The sequence below is a fragment of the Penicillium waksmanii genome, assembly GCF_028829765.1.
Source record: "Penicillium waksmanii strain IBT 27052 chromosome Unknown utg000008l:1.0-5622682.0:1.0-5626561.0, whole genome shotgun sequence".
Lineage (NCBI taxonomy): Eukaryota > Fungi > Ascomycota > Eurotiomycetes > Eurotiales > Aspergillaceae > Penicillium > Penicillium waksmanii.
Genome location: NW_026643254.1, coordinates 5,219,617 through 5,239,711, shown reverse-complemented (window position 1 = coordinate 5,239,711; position 20,095 = coordinate 5,219,617). Strand labels below are relative to the sequence as shown.

Here is a 20,095-nt window from a genome sequence, read left to right as displayed (position 1 = left end):
AGTTGTTTCACATCAGTTACCATGACGTAATAGGGGCAAGAAAAATGGCGCCTTCAAATAAGGAAGCCTAAGCCATTGCTTCACTCTCTTTTGAATTGCTTCACTCTCTTTTGACGCGACTCAGGTCCTATTATGACAGCGAAATATCTACTTGAATACACGAGATTCTCGTTACAGTGTGAGAATGGCGGATAAGCTTCCTATTCCACGCTTACGACGCGAAAGACGGGAAAGTGGAGGACGACGGATCAGTCGGGCTTGCGACTCTTGTCGACAACGGAAAATCAAATGTGATGGCAACCGGCTTGCTTGCTCACTTTGTCATGCCCAGGGCTTAAACAACTGTTTTTATTCGGATGCCAAAGTTGTTCGACAGCAAAAAGACCTAGAATTGATGAGGAGCAAGGTCGAAAGTTATGAAGAACTGCTTCGAAATATTTCGCTAAAACTCGAGGGACCTACTGCTGATCAGGTTGCGAAGGCACTCAAAGTATGCGAGGCTCCTAGAATTGGCAAGGTTAAACTACAAGGAATCTAACATAAACTCATATAGAGCCCACGTCATGCAAACTCTAAAGGGCCTCAAAATAGGCGTTCTAGTGCCTCGTCCTCGTCCTCTATCGGTTCTTTGGACGCAATTGATGTTGTGAAGGAGGACCTTAATCGGAGCAAGAAAAGCAGGGCGACTGGGCATATGGGGAAGAATTCTGAAGTGACGTGGATGCAGCGCTTGGACTCAGAAGCAGCTGGAAGATCGAACTGATACCAGCACCATCACCAAGTGGATGGGGTACAAATGGAAGGACGCCAGGAGCAGTAACACGACTACGAAGCGGAGTGACAGAGAAGCCCCTCCAAATAAGATCCCACGGCACCAGCTTCCAATTGACGATTCAATTGCATCAATGAACTACAACCTCGATTATCAAAATATCTCGAATTTGAATGTAACCAATGGTTTCATCTTGCCACCAAAATCACTAGCAGATCAATTATTCCAAATTTATCTGACGAAGGTTGACATTTCTTTCCCATTCATTCGACGGGACCTCTTTATTGCCCAGTACGACCGCTGTTACTCTGGGAGCCTTATAAATCCTGGCAGAAAATGGTTGGCCATTTTCAATATGATCTTCGCCATCGGGTGCGCTATTTGTCGACTTTCTGAACAGAACCTACAGCAGGAGGCAGATGAGAATCTCTTTTTGGCACGAGCTAAATATCTGAGCCTTTCAGAGAGCGTTCTCTATGATCATGATGATCTACAACAAGTACAGGCCGAAGCCCTGCTGGCTTTCTACTTCCTGGTCGTATCGCAAATAAACAGGTATGATGTGGGTTTCTCAAGAGTGCCTTTCCAATTGACGGATCCCTTCTATCTTGCTCTGGCTTTTAACACTATCTCAGATCATGGAAAATAATTGGCATTGCGGTACGCTCGGCTATCGCGCTAGGGATCAATCTTCGGCAAAAGACAAGCGAGCACGATTTTAAATCAGACGAAGCTCGCAAGCTACTGTGGTGGTCGATTTTTCGCCTGGAGAATGTTCTTTTTGTCATGACCGGGAGAGTTTCCTGCCTCGGAAGTGCTTTCTGCTCCACACCTCCGCCACTTCTCGGGCCAGTTCTGGAATCCGCAGGACCGGACATCCACCCGTCAGCCAACGCGCACCGATGGACCATAGATTTGGGAAAAAAGCAGATGGATTCTCAGAGGAATCTTTTGCAGTCGCTAACTCCCAGCACATCCCTCTATTTTTTTTATATGGTAGATCTGTCTTTGATCGCCCATACCATCGCTAATGAAGTATATGTGATCGACAGTTCACGGGCAGGCCGAGCGCGAGTCGAAGGCCGTATAGAATTTTATAGCAAGAAGGTGGATTACTGGATATCGACTTTACATCCTTCGTTCAGTTTCCAAGACAGTCAAGGTAATCCACAACTGAGAATCAGCTCCCCCTTTCAAATTTCCTTCGCTTTGAATTACTACAGCGCCCGCATCGTGCTTAATCGACCTTGCCTCAACAGCCATGCATTTGGAAAGAAAAGCGGCTCACAGCCTTCTCGTTCCCAGTTTGCCAATGCAGCCGCTCTCAACTGTCTCCGTGCGTCCCTGGCTATCATGGCACTACTACCAGATCAACCGGACCTGGTTTGGTGTTATGAAGTCCTGCAGTGGTGGGATCTATTACATGTTCTTACTCAGGCGATTGTAATACTACTTCTCGATATTTCAATTGGTCCAATACCGACGAGGTCAGATGAAAGGACAGTTTCTGTTGAATCGTCAGACCTGGTTTGGACGAGGACGAAGAAAGGTCTTTGTTGGCTACATTGTATGGGAAGAACTTCAGAGGCCGCTCGACGGGCCTTTCAGTTCTTCAGCAGCTGCATTGGTCGCATAGCTCCCGCTAATAACCTCGACCTGAGCGGCATCCCTTCGACGTTCGGATCATTTCAAACCTCCCGTGATCCGAACTTCCCATGGCTTCGAGACTCACCCAAAGAGAATGGAATGACGCCTCAGCAAGAATTGCACTCCTTGAATGATCGGGAGTTTTTGAAGTGGATGGATTCACCCAATTTGTCTAGGTATGACAATATATACGACGACACACGATCTCATGATTCAGAAGGAACTCTGTCTTCTTTGAGTATAATACCAAGTACCTCAGCAGTGCTCGACGCTGATACAGATATGTCGGAGCTCATCTCAAATTCAGATACCAACATCGACGATTTGCTGATGTCCATGGTGGGCTCTAATGCATCCTGGACCGCGAGTTCCGGCAGTTTTGGGTCTCTGGAACAATTGCATACATCAGAAACATATCTACAGTAGCCAGGGATATCATGAAGATGACGGCGTTGACTGCGCGTCTACTATCATTTTTTTTGAAGCGATAACAACCTTCCTGCACTCACATGGCTCCTAGGAGGTCGATCTGGATATTGCCTTACGCAAGCTTGAAGTTGGTCACAGAGAAAAATATTCTACGGAAACATAATCGACATAATGGTGCACTTGGTTTTCGAATTGACCAACCTCTTCCTAGGGCATCTCCAAGGCTTTCCTGGAGTTCAATTAAGCGTCGCCGTATTTGATAACCTATGTTTCGCCATGTGCGCCTTCTTCGCACCGCGACACATCTATTTCGATTTGCTTTTGCCATGGCTTCCGAACCGTCCATCCAATCACTGCTAATTACAACGCTTCTATTCGCCTTGATTGCCAGGCTATTTTTTCTGTGGGTCTTCGAAGGCGATTGGCTGTGTTATAAGATGGGGTTGGCACTGTACGTCTTATCTTCTTTTCTGTCCGCCATTTTGACAGGGTTATTCTGGGGCAAGAGAAGCCATCGATATGGATGCAAGTCCTTCATGTAATTCTTTCAATAATACCGTCCATACAAACAGAACGTCTCGGTTACTAAATGGGCTACTATTAAGCTAATACTCGCCCAGTTTCTCTGCAGTGGTTGCCAGCAGCTTAATAATCCATTCATAAAACGATCAACACGTATTGCATGGTAACTTTATGCTTTGGCCTCTATGATCTCAAAGATATTAGTGACATTTGTCCGGCCATTTCTGCTCGACCTCATTTTTTGCATCACGCCCTTCCTACTTTTCTTGGATCACCTTGGTTAGATGGCATGGTATTAACAAAATGCGCCACGCGAGGCCGGAAAAAGCTACTTATCTTATTAGCGCATATATCAAGCGTGAGCCTTCTATTGCTAGGTGCTGCTATTCTAGGCGTAATTTCAAGGATATGAATAATTGAACTTGACTTAATTCTTTCCAGTTGTCGAGCCCATTTGACGAGAGAGCTAACACAAATTAGATCCAACTTATCATTTGTCCTATGTGGGCCATGTAAAGTCAGTCCATTGCCTAATTTGCAATGAAGAGTCCCATGTAGATTGTTGGCATCAAGTTAAATGATAATTTTAGATGGCCAATCACAAATCACTTATACTGTAGGTACCAATGACGAGAAACTTGGAGGCGAAGAAGGATGTGTGCTTAATGACTGTAAGGTCAAAAGGCGTGTGAAGCTGCTACTCCATGTACAAAAATAGCCCGCTTATTTCCATTCTCTCGTCAAATATTGACAACGAAGGGTGGAAATTCGATTTATCACAATCTCACAACATATTCAAGCGGCAATTACACCTGTACTGAAGCCATCTGTCAATTCTTCAGAGCTTCTGAAAGCGTGAGAAAGGATAGTTGGCAAGAGCAAGCGGGAGAACAAGGGGATCTGTTGTGAGATGGGGGCTGTGCGGATCAGGAACACGCTCCACTATAGCCTGTATCTTCTTGATATTGTGTAGAAGGTGTGATAAACTTATTCTGATATTATGAGGTAGATACCAGCACTGAATGAACATGAACAATTCTGCGGTTGGGCTAGTAGGTAGCCAAGGGTGCAACGTGGCTTGATGTTTGTCTAATTTTGATGGGGTTTTCTTTGAGTAAAAGAATGCGCTCATCATCGGTGAGTGAAATGAAATGGCATGATCTGTTGCCGCCCTGCTCCTTCCCGTCGCAATAAGGTACGGACTGATGATGGTTAATGATGAAACGCGTCATCGATGCTTTTGTGCGGCATTACCACGACTGTTTAAACGGTGCCAAGAGTGAGAAAAGGTTTTTCATAAACTATATCACCAAAAGAATGCAATGCCTCCGAATGCTGCGTTAAATCAATGATTAATTTTTGAACCAGCTGCAATTAGAGAGTCGTCTGTGTTTGTGCCCTCACAATTCACAATGATCATTGCATCGACGTAAGCAAAACGACTGGCTGCAATGCTATAAATACCCGATCCCTCGACAGGAGAACAGTCGTTCTCAAGCATTCCTTTGTCATTCTGGCTCAAAGAATATCGAACGCTTTTTCGTTTCTGTGGGCTACTCTTTGGTATAGACTGACCCCGGATTGTCATGCAGTTGTGATATAGCTGACCCGGTGGATCGCCCTATCCTGTCTTTCTCGATAATGAAGTCTTTGAACAGCAAGTGAGTGTCGTTGCTCATTTATTTGAAATCATGCTAAAATGGAAGATGCTTGATATCTGTCCCGCCTCCGCTACTCCTCTGGGAACCCATTTGACTGACCTCGGATGACCTTAGAAATGATCGAAGCTGCGAGCACAGTGAGTCATCAAGTGCCCTCATAGGCTACCTACTGACGATTAATATAGGTCGAAGCCATCCCTTATGCAGCCGCTTTGACCGTGCTAGAATACAGCGCGCAGCTGCTGCCGGGAAAGTAAGTTTCGGTCATTTTGGAAGTTTCAAAAGTATCATCCGTGGCTGACGACTCACTGCATAAGAAAGCAAAATTTCTATCACGAGCCGCTCGATCTCCTCTAAGTCACTCTGGTGCGTTGCCTCTGCCCATTTCCATGGCCGGGGGTGCATTTTGGATCTCAGTGCAGATGTTATTTACTTGAGGTTTGATCTTGTCGTGCTCTCTGTCCAACAGAAAAGATCGCTGATGCATCTTTCTAGTCATAGGACAAATTTCAAGATGGCACTCGCCACGACCGAGCCGTACTTCCCCATTGTCCTAAAAACTAAGGATGCATGTCGGGCCGGACCAATGAATCCCAGTGCGTTTCTATTTCGCTGTTCCAAGACACCTGCTTGAAACGTCCATTTCGCCCACGTTGACGGAACAAACCTAGGAAGGCTGAGTGCCCTTTGATTAGCCATATGGTAGAGTTTCAACATGTTTTTATCTCTCCCGGCTTCATCCTGTCCGACCAAAGTTAACTGTCACTATATTAGCTTCCGTATCCCGACGGCCCTGCACCCCTTGTCCCATATCCGATTCGAAGCTTCGACGACGGCATGATCCGGTCCGATGCTAGGCCGAGTGAGCTATTGCAACATCCAGCGACAACGAAGAGAAGCCGAGCATCGACGACCACCGAGAAAGACCACAGTTTGTCCGGGGATAATATCAATCAGCAACGAATCGAGCTTTTGGCCACAGGCTGAGGGCCAGCTCTGTCAAGCCTGGTTGTAGCTGAGCAAGCGACAAGCCAGGCTGCAGCACCGGATCTACCAGGTCTCTCGCCGCGAGAACAGTCGTTTCAGGTCAGTTCCTAGTGAAACCTAGACCAAATATCATGGATTTTTCCATAAGTGGCACTTTGTCCTGACACGGTTGAAGATTTGCCTGGCGCACGAACAGCAAAGACGAAACAGCTATGTATTGGCAGATATTGCCAACATCCATTCCCCGCGGTACGGAGTGATTCCGGGCCCTCGTGCACGTGTAATCGAGCTGAGCCCGCTACATCTCTGGTTGGCCTTTGCTGATACTACAATACATTGACGACAAGTCTGTACCATCTTCAGTCACCAGAAGTCATGCTGATATGGGGAGGCAGTGAAACATAACACTGGTTCGGCCGTTCCCACAAGTCCGATCGGGATAGTGTATTATGGCTGGTATAGGGGGATCTTATCTAGGCCGCGAGCAAGGTAAGTTTCGAACGACCATCTTGCGTCAGCTGCTGATAATTGGTACTAGATCGAGTGTATCCAACGGCAAATTGCTTCGGCTGTGTTCGAATGCAGAAGGTGATGCAAGGCTGCCACCAGGACCCATTTCATGAACGAAGCTGGCAAGTACGTTCTCATAACTAGAATAATTTGGAAGCCAACTAACGACGTTGTCAGGTCGCTGTAATGAAGTTGGCTATTTTCCCCCGATGCTATGCCCAAGGCAGCCGCAACCCGACCGAATGCCTCCTCGATTTCACCACTGAGTGGCACGGACTCGCCGGCAGAAGCTGCCTCGCGAAACACACAGCCAGCCGGTTGCTTCGGCTGTCACGATTTTCCATTGATGTTTCAAGAGGTATAAGGCTAGTTTTTAATCCCATATTCTCAGGCTTTTATGGCGATCACTGGCTATTTTTTCAATGCTGATTTGGTCTATCGGGAGGTGCTACTTGATTTCAAACCTATTCATGGGGCGCATACTGGTGCGAACATAAGTAGTGTCCTTGTGGAAAACCTTGTGAAGCATGAGATTAAAGACCGGGTATTTGGTGTGACTACGGATAACGCATCAAACAACAAGACATTGGTTGATTCACTCAGCAAGCTCTATCGGATGGTGTTCTTATTATCCGAATTCCGTGCCTTGAACATATTATCCAGCTCAGCCTTAACCAGCTTGTTGGTCATATCAAGGCAGTGTCATTAAACGACACAACTGAGACAAAGTGGACAGAGCAACAGTCTTCAATGGTCCAGGTAAATGCATAACACCAGGGGAGAGAGATCTCCTACACATTAAATAAGATCCGCTATCTTGCGATCTATGTGAACGTAAGTCCTCAGCGTCGGGAGACATTCAGTAATCTCCAGACTAGGTACCCAAAGCTTATGCCGATCCAGGATGTGAAGGCTCGGTGGAACTTAACATTCCTAATGCTTCGTCGCGTAAAGCGGCTCCGTGCTAATCTTTACACCCTTCTGCGTTGAGTATGATCGTGAGGGTCTTTTACTTAATAATGATAAGTGGCGCCAAGTAGACTATCTTCTTTGCATCACTGAGCTATTCTTTGACTATACCACTCAACTTTCAAAGACTGGGGATATCACTGCGCATTATGTGTTCAAAGTTTACAACAAACTCTTGAACATCTTGAGCAGTCAATGAAGCAGCGCCAACGGAAGCGTATCCCATGGAAAAAACATATGCTTGACGCACTCGAAACGTGCCAATTAAAGCTGGATGAGTATTACTCTCAGACTGATAATGTTCGAGGGTATATCTATGCGGTCAATACAATGCTTGCAATTGTTAACAAGTTTCAGCCTTTTCTGACAGATTATTGGGATCAAAAGTGGTGCGATACTTATCGTAAATCCTTTCAAGATGCTCTTGCCCCATACCAGGATTGTTTTTCTGATATCAAGGCTCGCAAGGAGGCTCTCAAGTAGCAGTCAGACTAAGTTCAAAGCTTGATAAGATGTTGAATGGAAGTAAAAAGTAGCCAAAGACAGCCGCTGATGGACTGACGCAATATCTTGACAGTGGTATGTTTTAACGAAATTCACTTTTATACAGTATTAATCGATTTAAAGATATAATTGACATTGGACCTCTTGCGTTCTGGAGAGAAAATTAAGGCCGCTTTCCGGCGATTGCAGCTCTTGCGCGAGATGTCCCCTCAATTCCAGCAACCGGTGCTGGTGTTGAACGACTGTTTAATACTGCTCGAGATATCTGTCATTATCGACGAGGAAGGATGGAATCCGAAACAATTCAAGAGCTGTTGATCTTCCTTTGTAATTCACGATTTGATCTTGAAGAGAAATAGTCTCAGCGGCTCGAGAAATTCTTATCAAGAGAAAGAGATTGGAGTAGCAAAGGAAGAGAAGGACGAAAGGCTTGATGAGGTTTAAGTGGAACCAATCAGTGATACTGAGGAGCCAAATGATAAATTGAATGATGAGATGGTGACAGAAGTGGCTCCTTCTCCTACTGTCGAGGACCACACTGAGCCCAGCCTGCCAGAAATCGCATAAATTATATATCCAGGGAACCTAGGCATGTTTGTACTGTTTTTGGCCCAATTGGGGCCCAGGGCCCATGGCCCAACACATTCGTAGGTTGGGCTGGCCTGGGCCTGGGCCGATGTGGGCTCTGTTGAAGCCTAATTATGCCATTCGTAGCCAACAAGGACACCATTGATTAGTATTTTAGCAAAGTGGTCCACTAGATATAAAAGGCCAGAGGGGCTAGCAGGAAAGCGAACAAGGTCATTCCTATTCCCCATTCTGACTTGGCGTTCATCGCAGTATTGTATTGAATATTGAGCGAGTTGTTATTGAGCCCGACCGATCTCAACCAAACGGGTGTGTCGCTGTCATTCACCATAACATCGGACTGCAAGCTATCGATGACACCGTGAAAGATCACATTGATGTATCTAGGAACACGCACCTGCAGGTCCTTTTCTGCTTGTGTATAGTTCGAGGAGGGCATTGCACGAAGATATGCGCCCATTGAAACATTAGCGGCTTTGCTGTCAAATTCCAAGTTTATAGTAGGATCTGGGTATGCCCAATCGTAGTGGTAGGTATCACCGCCAAGTATCTTCCACATTTCCCTATTGAGCAAGGAGCCAGACCATATTTTCTCAGACGAGCTGATGTTTCAACTGTCCATATTGAAATACATGGGTGTAGTATCGTAATCATCGCCCAATACACCAGTGGCATTATATGGTGCGCCCGAAGTCCGGTTAACAGTGATGTTGATTTCCCATCTCTGCGTATCCATAATTCATGAATATGCTAGATCCGATTAGCCTCAGACCTTCTATTATTCTCTGTTTCATTGACGTACTTAGATGATTTGTTCATCCATCTTCTTGAAGGAACCCCAGGCTCAGAGACGATATTGGACAGTCCAGCAGTATCAGAGGCCAATGACCAAATATTGAGATAGAAATCAACCGGGTTCCGAAGGCTGAAGAGGGAACTCGCCATCTCCGCGGGTTCCGTGATTGCAAGTGTCGTGTCAAATTCGCCAATGGAGTGAGGAACCGCAAGATTTTTGCAATAAATGACATCCCGATTAATCACCTGTTTTCTAAGAGACCGGCGTACGGATTGAAGGTTATTCTAGACGTCCCATTATAATATCTTTGTCGATATTAATTCGGAGAACAATCACCGGTTTCTCAGGTACGACTCACGATTCAACCCACCTATAAATAGAGGAAGATGCATTGGCCAGCCGTTAGCTCGATGAAGGATCATAATTATCAGAGTTATATTGGCACAACGCCGCTGAACCAAAGATTAATATGGCAAGGACCAGATCAACTATAGGAGGGGACATCATTTTCCTACGTCTCCTTTAAAGACAAAGAATAATAGTGAGCTTTTGATAAGAAAATTGAATCAACTAGGCGCCCTGCTATTCCTTTTGGGTTTCCGTTTAATCCTCTTGAAAGAGAGGGAGGGAATAAGCAACTAAATTCTAACCGAGCAGTCCCTGTCAAAATTCCAAGACTTGTGCCCCGATATTCGACAAAGAAGGCTAGATAGTCTCCATATCCTCCAATAGCAATGGCTCGCAAGCGATCAAGGTCGTAGCGATTGGACATTGTTTCAGCGATTCGAGAAATCGGTCACTAACAAAGTTTCTTTTTTTGGCCCCAAAACTCCCGCATCGTATTGGTTTAGGCGGCGATGGAGAAGCGAGTACTTATGTATTGTCGGATCTCATCGGAAATAATGCGAATGGGCCATTATTCTGTCCGACAAATGTAAAAAAAATACTTCTCCCTTGATGACTAGTCAAATAATCTATTTGCGCACTTACCTTCTCAAATGGGCGGTACCTTCCGACTATAGACTGTAGAAGCCGTACACCCTAGGCCGGTGACGCTAGTAATTTTCTCCTATTAGAGGTAAAAGGCTGGTCTCTGCTTGACAGTTGCGCGACTAGGGTAAAATGAAGGCGAGTGAGGCGAGAATCACCCCGGATCGCAGGATAGCCGAGCACCAGTATAATTACTGGCCTTTGAGCCTACCTAACATCACACTGTTCTGGTTTTATGTCAATTTCATTCTAATTTTCCCTTACAGGCTCTTTTTGTATCAGAAGTTTAAGTGGCTACTGATCCGGTATTGAACAATAGGACAGGTCTCTTGTCAGCTCACCCATAACTAGAAATCGCTCACGCGAGATCCGGGATCATAATAAGTTGTGTGGTTAGGAAGTTATTAGAGTAGAGTATATGAAGGGAGGCTGGAAGTAAAAATGTTTCACATACATAACTGATTGCCAAACGGGCCGATCCGCAATCCGCTGGTGGATATTTATCATGCCGGATACAAAAAGGTAGATCTCGGGCCAAGTAGAAACTTGAATAGGAAACTCCGTAGATGCAGGTGGAGGCAGCAACTCGCCAGATTGGACATGGCCTATCACAAAAAAACCACGTCAAGGTTGTGTAAATGAAGAAATCATTAGAGACCATTAGAGGATTCGAAAGGGAATAAGGGGGTATATAGACTAATAATCGAAGATAGATGAGTGTAAGGAGAACGAGGTGCAGATATTAGAATCACAGCTGACCACCTAGTTGCAAAACAGGGTCATTGTATTGGCAAACTTCCGGACTAAGGGTGTTGTCAGGCACGAGCTCATCGGAATTCAATCGCTTGCGAGCGTCCTTTGTGGACGGAGGTGTGCGGCCAGGGTAGCGAGGGGTACGATCAACCCACACCGGCTGAACAGGGCTTGGTGTCACATTCACGAAATCAGCAAAGTTGAACTGTTGGTCCGGAGTTCCAAGATTCGGGGTCAACGACGGCAGGGCAACGTGTTTGCTGGGCGGAGTAGAAGGCAGTAAAGCTTGCTGTGACGAATCGGCTGCGACACGAGCTGATGGTGATTTTGCGAGATACCGCAGGTCGGCCCCATCTTCGTGCTGTGACATTCGATTATTGCATGACAGGCGGGCGTGCTTGGGAGGCGGGATTCGAGGAGAAAAAGAGTCCACCACGAAGCTCATATTCCGAAATTTATACAAGGGCAGATCAGGTTCATTCTCCTCATCCGATGAGCCGTGATATACAGGGGATGATATTTCGGGAACGGATGCCTCCGACATGGACGGAACATGATTTTGCCGGGCTGTGAGATGTCGATTGACACTAGGGGAGGACTCGGGAAGTTGGTATGAGCTCTTCCATGAGAACCGAGGGGATTTTGCCGGTAGTTCTGCTCCTGCATCGGATCGCAGTCGTTTACGGCTGGCGAAAAGCATAGGCTGCATGACCTGGTAGTTAAAAGTCACTGCATGCTTATTACGAGCTGGCCGAGGTAGCGCCTTAGAGTAGATGGCAGCTCGATGGTAAGGAGATGTGAAGGGAGTCTCGCAACGGCTGCGTGAGAAGTCGAGCGAGGAATCGGAGGGATTGTCGCTTTCCAAGAGCGGGTTGAAGTTCGGGCCATGAAGCTGGCCATGCTGGTACTTGAGTTTTGCAAGGCCCAAACGATCTTGCAAAGTCAGAGACACCTGTATTTGTGGATTTACGATCAGTCCAACTTGTTCACAGGGGATTCTTCGCAGAAATATCTGCAGTCCTGGCAGCCTTCCCGTGCCTGCATTGATATAGGCAATTCATCGAGAAGCGAAATGTGCTTTTTCTTCTCACCACAAGAAATGCTTACCTGGGCAATATCGATGTTGCGAGTATCCTGATCCGCCGAGCCCAGCCGCGACATTGTCAAGGTGGATAACAACCAGGAAAAGAAAGGCCGCCCGAGGCAGCGTCAATGCCTTTTCGTTAAGGCGGCTAGGGAAGCAAAAGGAGGCTTAATAGGTGAGCGGAGATGGAACTTATTGGAGCTGATGATCGACTTATTGGAGCTGATGATCGGACCAATGAGAGTTGGCAGAATAGTGCCCGTTCACCGCCTTAAATTGCCGCTCAGACAGGCGGGGCGACGTGGGATCATCCGGAGCTGAATCAGCATATGCGGTAAGGGACCAAGATCGCAACATGAGTGCTTACTTGGTACTCAACATGAAAGTCTTGTACACTCTTACCCCACCATTACCCCACCATTGGCATGGCATGGCTTACTCTCGGCTCCATGGCCGTATCAACAAACCTATCGATGTGTATTCAGCCGACGACAGCAAGCAACGATGGAGAGAGACAACTCTATTTGGGAAATATGTCGAACTAAAGGAGTGGTTAAAAACCACTAATACCCTTTTGGGATAGGATGTTCATAATCCGCCCACTTCCCCTAGTAATTACCCTAGTATTTGTATGGTATTCGGGATAGATTCGGAGTTATGGTGTCGTAACACACCGCATCGGCATGATACAGACTCTCCAGGGCGTTCAACCGCTCTCATCAACCTTCAATCAATCATCTGATTCTATTGGACATCTTCAGTACTAGCCAATACCTCAATTCCTCATCCTGACATAACTTCCAGGGTGAGCTTTTCATGTAAAATACAGTACTCAACATGAAATTCTTGTACACTCCTACCCCGCCATTACCCCACCCTTGACATGGCGTATTCTCAAAACTTTGGCTTTATCAACAATTTGTCATTGTGGGTGTAGATTGCAAAATAGAAGTTGTGGTCTTGGGAGTAGATCCAACGCTCATTTCACCGCCCCTTACAGGCATCCTCTTTGTAGCGCTGCTCGTCCGTCCCTCAACAGTATTTGAGATCCAAAGCTTGTTGTCTAGCCTCAGCCAGGCTACTCTCGCTTCGGATGGACATCACTAGCTCTTGGAGCTCCTCCTCACTGCAGTTATGGATCTTTTCAACCAGAGAAAATAAGGCACGGCGGTATTTTTGCGCGTCATGATGTTGATGTTGGGGTTCATCGCCGGGTGATTTGTCCTTGCCAGTCAAGGTCGTTCTATCTTTAAGATTAATGTCAGATAAAGTTGACCTAATAGCAGCGTTATATAGATCAGCCATACCAGGTGGTTGAGTCATAGATGAAATAGTGGCTCAGCTGTGTACGATATGCCAGCTTGTAATTTGAGAGAGATGTAGCGGAAAGGAAGAAAGTATGGGAGACCATAACCTTCATCCTCAGAATCTCCGTCCATCTCTTTTTGTACGTTTCAGATTACTACTCAAGGCAATATACGGTAATTTACAGTTATCTGTTACAGTATGGATGGATGGATGGATTTCTTTTACACTGACCCCTCGCTTTAGTTGATTATAAACCTCATCCACTAGGCTGAGAACGGATTCGTTTTTGGTCTAGTTGGGTAAACCAACTGCTTTGGGCGATATGCAGCCTACCACAATTATATAAATCCGTGTACGTACAAGTTGGGTGTACCACTTCCTGAACGAACTTAGAGCCTCGCCGAGGCCTGTCATGGCCTAGTTGCCGTTTCCGTTATTAGGCTGCCCGCTTGGCGCCCGACTTCGAAACCGTTGTGTTCTGATATCTGTTTCAGTAAGCTTGAGAGCGAGTACAGTACAGAGTGTTTGAGCATGCATGAGAACTACTTGGCGGGGACCTGTTATTACGGTAATTTCTGAATTTCCTTCCTCGGACTGGCCTGTCTTGGCTTAAAGTTGTAGGGTTATATCTGCAAGACCATGCTCTCTCATTGCTTCATTGTCTAGGCGTTTATTGGCTTTGACACATGGTCAAACTTTATGTTATTGCCACTGATCTTGCCTTAGGAGATTTTGTTTTTATGTTCCCCGCACTCTACTTTTCCACATGCCGATCAACCCTTTTTCTGATTCTGACCTCCCTACACTATGCTCGCCCTGCGTTCCTGTACAATAGAATTCGAAAACAGATTACCCCTCGGACACACGCTTTCTTTCCCAGCGCCCCACTTATACCGAGCTAGACCGCATTAGGCCAGAGATCCCCCCCCCCCCCCCTCCCCACACCATTCGTTCTTCGCGTATTCCCGGTAGTTCACCAAAATTACCGAAATGACAGGTTCCGACTCTGGTACGGCTTTTAAGAATTCAAACCACATTTTGTTCCTTCGTAAGTAATGATTCCCTAAATTAACTTCCAGGACAACTAGCGCATTGCTGCCTTGCATAACATGACTAAACAAGTTGAACCAACTTTCGGCTCTTTTTGCCGTCTGTACCAACAGCAGATTCTAGAACAGCTTTACAGCAAGGAGTTTCAATTAATTCGGGCTCCACTTGGAGGGCTTCATACCACCCAATATGGTTTCAAACGGAACATACGGTCGGCAACATTTACTCTTGATGAATATATTCATTGGACTGCATGATAGTCGTATATAAACTCAAATCAGAGCAATTTATAATGAATGAGCCCGCCTTTTCCAGGCCACAATCCCATCCATTCCTGAATCGTCAAAGTCCTTTGATAAGGCCGAGACCCCATATCTGATTTACACTCGCGATGGAAACCGATTTCTGGGGATTCGATGGTCCATGTTGGCTATCCGCTGACAATAATGGACGAGCGTTGCGTTCTGTCTCGCAAGGTTGGTACCCAGGCTACTTGGTCAACTGGTTAAATAGTGCTATTCTGTGAATCTGAATGTCCGTATTCGAATATCATAGGGCATGTTTCTCCTCATCCAAAGCAAAGCTCTTTTACCGCAAGGCAACCAGACGACCAAAAATCCGTCCTCCAAATGGAAGAAGCGACCAAAGAGGATAAAATTTGGAGGTTTGACCCATTTCTATCCTGCCTACCCTTCTGTTCCACACAAAATGTTGATAACAATGCGCGTCACGTTGATGTCCCGAAGGTTCAGGCCACTGGCCACGTTATTGCCGCAGGACACCCAGACGACCAAAAATTTGTCATTCGAATGGAAGAAGCGACCGGAGACGATAAAATTTGGGGGTTTGACCCAGATCTATCTTGCCTATTATTCGGTGCCTCACAAAGTGTCGATAACAATTCGCGTTGCGTTGATGCCCCCAAGGTTCAAACTACTAGCCACGCCAGTGCCCAACCATTCCAACCTGAAAAAAAGATTGCTGAGACCAGAGGAGCTTCCCTTCCCCTCCATGAACGTACAGCTACTGAAGAATTACAAAACCAATGATCTTCGAATAGCAGTATGAGCCTCCTAAAATCAATGGTGCGGTCAAGCTGCTGATATTTACATGCCTGTGCGGTGATTGTCTGAAGCCACAAGAACTTTGCAAATCTGAGGCCGAATATCATCACATAGTTCATCTTCTGCATTTCAAATAGCAGCTATTGGTTATCGAGAAACATACTATTCATCAGTAAACTTTTATCGACTTCCTCTCTACATTTATTTCTTTTTCGTTTCCGGGCCGATGCGTGCAACGCGAGTGTCTTCCAGTTCTGAATGTAATCTTTACATGGATTGCGCGCTTCTGAAACCACGCCATGCACGTCCTTTATGTTCTCGTGCACGTACCGCCAACCCGTCTCACCAGACCTGTCTGTGTCTTCCAGAGAAGAGATTCGTTTAGCCCGATCCGAGATTTTGGCCATAGAGTGATTTTTATAGTTCGGCCAGTACTCGAAACGATACTTGGCCGCGTGATGTGGTCCACATCGAATAATCACGAAGGTCGATCGGCGAAAATTTCCCCACCCATCTACTAGATCATTGTTGATGGGTTCTCGGATGGACGAGAGCTCACATGGGCCACCAGAGACTGGACAAAGGTAGCCTAGGGATCCATCGTTATCAGTAGCATTATCGCTGCGACTTTGTAAACAGTAGCTACCTTGGCGAGGTGAGTTCGCTACGCCAAGTTCCATCCCCATCGAAGACAATTCGGCAGAATTGTCCTCTGGAAAATCCTTGTCAATTTCGGGGTTGCTCATCTGAGATGATTCCAGAGACCTGGTGTGGCGTAAATCATCTGGAGGGAACGGTGGAGTCTGAGGATTTTTGGCGGCTTCAGAGCTACCTTGACGCTGTGGGTCCCCACCGGATCCTTGTTCAGGATGGCCATCATTATGAGAGTTCGAGGCTTGGGTATTCACAGCCTCTTCTTCATCATTCTGAGACTGAAGCTGGCCGTTGATTGTATTGAACTGTGCATCAAATCGTGAGGGATGGCTTAGATAATAATTGCTCAATTTACTATGAAGATCTCCAAGCCTTCTATTCTCCGAAAATGAGAGTTTCGCTTGCTCTGTCGGTGTTCGGTATGTATTCATCCACTCTTCCGCCTCTTGTTCAGTTCCCAAATCGTGAATCTCTTCGGCATCTTGCTCCTGCTGGTCACTGGCGTAGTTTATCGATGCCTGGGCTCCCTCGCTATCAGCTTTCTCGGAGGTTAATGACCCGTCGGTCGCTTCTCGTTCCCCAAGTTCCAGAGCTGAATACTCATCGATTAGCTGTTTGAAGCTGTCCTCCTTGGTGGCATCATCACCTACGCGTCTTTCTTCTGGAATGGACATTGTTGGCGAGTAATCCAACGGGTGAGTATTGGCGTAACGAGACTATTATCTGGACAGACCCTCGTTTATATATTCATCGACACTGTCCGAACCTTTGAGAGCCAGCTTTAATGGTCAAGTGCTAGCTCCATCGACTTCATGTGACTACCAAGCTTGGTCCAAAGACTCAGCTGATTTACATGTCCATTATGAGGACACAACCCAAAAGGACCTCCGATATTCAGCTCCATACGACCTACCTCAGATATTCGCAATGGCACTATTGTGTCTTGTATTAAACTCTTAGTTACACCTCTTACTATTTACTGTAATAAAATGCGTGCCAGGCGAGTCAACCTCTAGGTTTGTTGATTAAATAGGCAGATCCGCAGGCACTTACCCATACATCCAAAATCTGACCTCAATCTATCATGGGACAGAAATTAAAATGTGATCAGCCGAAATATACCAGTCATAATCGGTGACTAAAAGACAATCAGATTGTCGCGGTTGTGCCGTCTCCTGTGAAAATGACATGCGGACCCACGTTGATGGACGTTGAGACGTGTCGTCGATACTTTCTGTGATATTGTTGGAAGAGTTAGAACGGGTGACAACGGCGAGAGAATGCCCTTGATATACTGGATCATCAAGAAAGAGTCAAAATTTCTCCGAATGCTGGGTAATTTTAATGAGGAGTTATTGGGCTAGTTGCAGTTTATTGACCAGCTCTGTTGATAGCCTCACAATTCGTAATGTCCATTACACCGGCGCTGTTTAAGGACTGGCTAAAATGCTATAAATACCCAACTCTTCGCCAGCAGAACAATCGTTCCCAAGCACCTCCCTGCTATTCTGCGGCACGAATATCAAACGCTTTTCGTCTTCGCCAGCTCCCCTTCGGTGTGGACTGACCTCGAACTCATGCACTTATGATTAAGCTGACCCTAGTATATGCTAGCTGTCTTTGCTCGATACTGAAGTCTTCGAAAACAAAGCGAGTGTAGCTACCCGTTCATTTGGAATCGTGCTAACATGGAATATGCTCAAGACCAGTCCCACCTCCGCTACTTCTCTGGGAACCCACTCAAGGGACCTTGCATGATCTAAAACGATCCGAGCTGCGAGTACGGTGAGTTATAAATACCCTAATAAGCTCCCTACTAATGACTAACGATAGATCAAAACCATCCTTTATGCAGCCGCTTTGACCTTTCCAGAATGCAGCGCTCACAATAGCTGACAACGTAAGTTTCAATCACTACGGCAATTCAGAGAGTAATTGTCTTGTGCTCACGACTCCCTTTATAGGAAGGCAAACATTCGATCACAAGCCGCTAGATGTCTTGCACGCCACCCTGGTACGTTGCCACTGCCCGTTTCCAACGCCAGGTATTGTATATTGAATCTCAGTACGAACGCTATATATTTGTGGCTCTCCGTTCATCAGAAAACATCGCTGATGTCTCATTCTCGCCATAGGGCAAATGTCAATATTGCACTCGACATGACCGAGCTATATAGCCCGACCGTCCTTGAAACTTAGCCAGGTGCATTAGCCTGATGGGCCAAGCCACTGGCTCCCAGTATGCTTGCGCCTTCGTTGTTTTTAAAGACTTGGTTGAAACGGCCACTTCGCCTGGCGTATTTAGCGGGTCCAATTCAGGAAGGCTTGATGCCCTCCGGTTAGCCATACGGCAACAGTCCAAAGTGTTTTCATCTCTTCAGTATTACCCTGTCCGATCGAAGGTTAATTGTCAGCCGTATTCCGACGACTATGAAACTATTTTCTACATCCGTTCGAAGGCTCGTCGGCAGCCATGGAGCGGTTCCGCGCTAAACTGAGCGAGCCATCGAAGCATCCGGCGACAATAAAGAGAAGCCTAGCATCGACGACCGCCGAGAGAGACTACGGGTTTTATAAAAGCAGAATCAGCCAATGATGCATCAAATTACCGACCACGAGCTGAAGATCAGCGCTGTCAAGCTCTGGTTGTAGCTGAGCAAGCGACAAGCCAGGCCGCAGCACTGGAACTACCCCAGATCTCTCGCCGCGAGAGCAGTCATTTTCAGGTCAGTTCCAAGTTTGCCCTGAGACCAAATACTATGAGTCTCCCCTCCAGTGATGGTTTGTCCTGACACGGTTGAAGATTTGCCTGGCGCACGAACAGCAAATACGAAACAGCTATGCATTGGCAGATATTGCCAACATCCATTCCCCGCGGTACGGAGTGATTCCGGGCCGTCATGCACGTGTGATCGAGCTGACACCTGCTACCTCGTCTCTGATTTGTCCATGCTGATGCCAGACTATATTGATGGCAAGTCTCTACCACCCTCATTCACCGGAAATCATGCTGACATAGGCAGTGAAACACAGCCCTGGTCCGGCCGTTCCTAAGAGTCCGATCGGGGTAGTGTATTGTGGCTGTTATTGGGAATCTCATCTAGGCCGCGAGTAAGGTAAGTTGCGAAAACCCACCTTGCGCCAGCGGCTAATAAGTGGTGTTAGATCGAGTGTATCCAACGGCAAATTTCTTTGGCCGTGTCCCAATGCAGACGGTGATTCAAAGCTGCCCCCATGACCTGAGCCGGAAAGTACGTTTTCACCACTGAGATAGTCTGAAAGCCAACTGACCCATATTGTCAAGTCGCTATAATAGAGCTAGCTATTTTCCCCTAATGCTATGCTCAATGCAGCCGCGAGCAACCGAATGCCTCCTCGATTTCACCACCGAGTGGCACGGACTCGCCGGCAGAAGCAGCCTCGCAAGTACGGCCAGTCGATTGCCGCGACGGTCACAATGGCCCAATTGTTATTCGAAAGATGCCAGGTCGGTTTGTGATACATGGTGGGGAAGACGTGCTTGTTGACTTCAAACGTTGCCGCTAATGTTTCTTTCAGAGTAGACATCTCACGTATGCCCCACGCGACTCGCTCAGGAACGACGCGCTGCGACGCGTGAGTGCACCACACCGCCTTATCCCTCCCGCGGCACGCGATCGGTGGAGCAGGCCCCTGAATCGGGGTCTCGATGACTCTAAATTCAAGACCGCCAGGTGGTGCTGACTTCGGTCGACATGCCTAACTGACTACGGAAAAGCGGTTTCACCATTCTCAGCTGAGGTGGTCAAAAAGCAAAAAAAATCACCC

At 46.7% G+C, this 20,095-nt stretch overlaps 5 protein-coding genes across 5 annotated transcripts; 2 read left to right on the top strand and 3 right to left on the bottom strand.

Moving 5' to 3' along the window:
• Positions 1 to 1,127: 1,127 nt before the first annotated feature.
• Positions 1,128 to 2,845, top strand: N7481_010277 (fungal specific transcription factor domain-containing protein; the record flags this gene model as incomplete). Its single annotated transcript, XM_057269496.1, has 2 exons — positions 1,128 to 1,327; positions 1,408 to 2,845. 2 exons carry the CDS (start codon positions 1,128 to 1,130, stop codon positions 2,843 to 2,845), a joined length of 1,638 nt encoding a protein of 545 aa, XP_057120173.1.
• A 5,913-nt stretch (positions 2,846 to 8,758) lies between these two features.
• On the bottom strand, positions 8,759 to 9,148 carry N7481_010276 (uncharacterized protein; the record flags this gene model as incomplete). The annotated part of the gene is made up of 1 exon (XM_057269495.1): positions 8,759 to 9,148. The coding sequence occupies one exon, from the start codon at positions 9,146 to 9,148 to the stop codon at positions 8,759 to 8,761; it is 390 nt and encodes a 129-aa protein (XP_057120172.1).
• Positions 9,149 to 11,123: 1,975 nt separating this feature from the next.
• Positions 11,124 to 12,289, bottom strand: N7481_010275 (uncharacterized protein; the record flags this gene model as incomplete). Its single annotated transcript, XM_057269494.1, has 2 exons — positions 11,124 to 12,080; positions 12,236 to 12,289. The coding sequence occupies 2 exons, from the start codon at positions 12,287 to 12,289 to the stop codon at positions 11,124 to 11,126; spliced, it is 1,011 nt and encodes a 336-aa protein (XP_057120171.1).
• A 2,910-nt stretch (positions 12,290 to 15,199) lies between these two features.
• Positions 15,200 to 15,619, top strand: N7481_010274 (uncharacterized protein; the record flags this gene model as incomplete). Its single annotated transcript, XM_057269493.1, has 1 exon — positions 15,200 to 15,619. The coding sequence occupies one exon, from the start codon at positions 15,200 to 15,202 to the stop codon at positions 15,617 to 15,619; it is 420 nt and encodes a 139-aa protein (XP_057120170.1).
• Positions 15,620 to 15,774: 155 nt separating this feature from the next.
• On the bottom strand, positions 15,775 to 16,962 carry N7481_010273 (uncharacterized protein; the record flags this gene model as incomplete). The annotated part of the gene is made up of 1 exon (XM_057269492.1): positions 15,775 to 16,962. One exon carries the CDS (start codon positions 16,960 to 16,962, stop codon positions 15,775 to 15,777), a length of 1,188 nt encoding a protein of 395 aa, XP_057120169.1.
• Between the last annotated feature and the right edge of the window lie 3,133 nt (positions 16,963 to 20,095).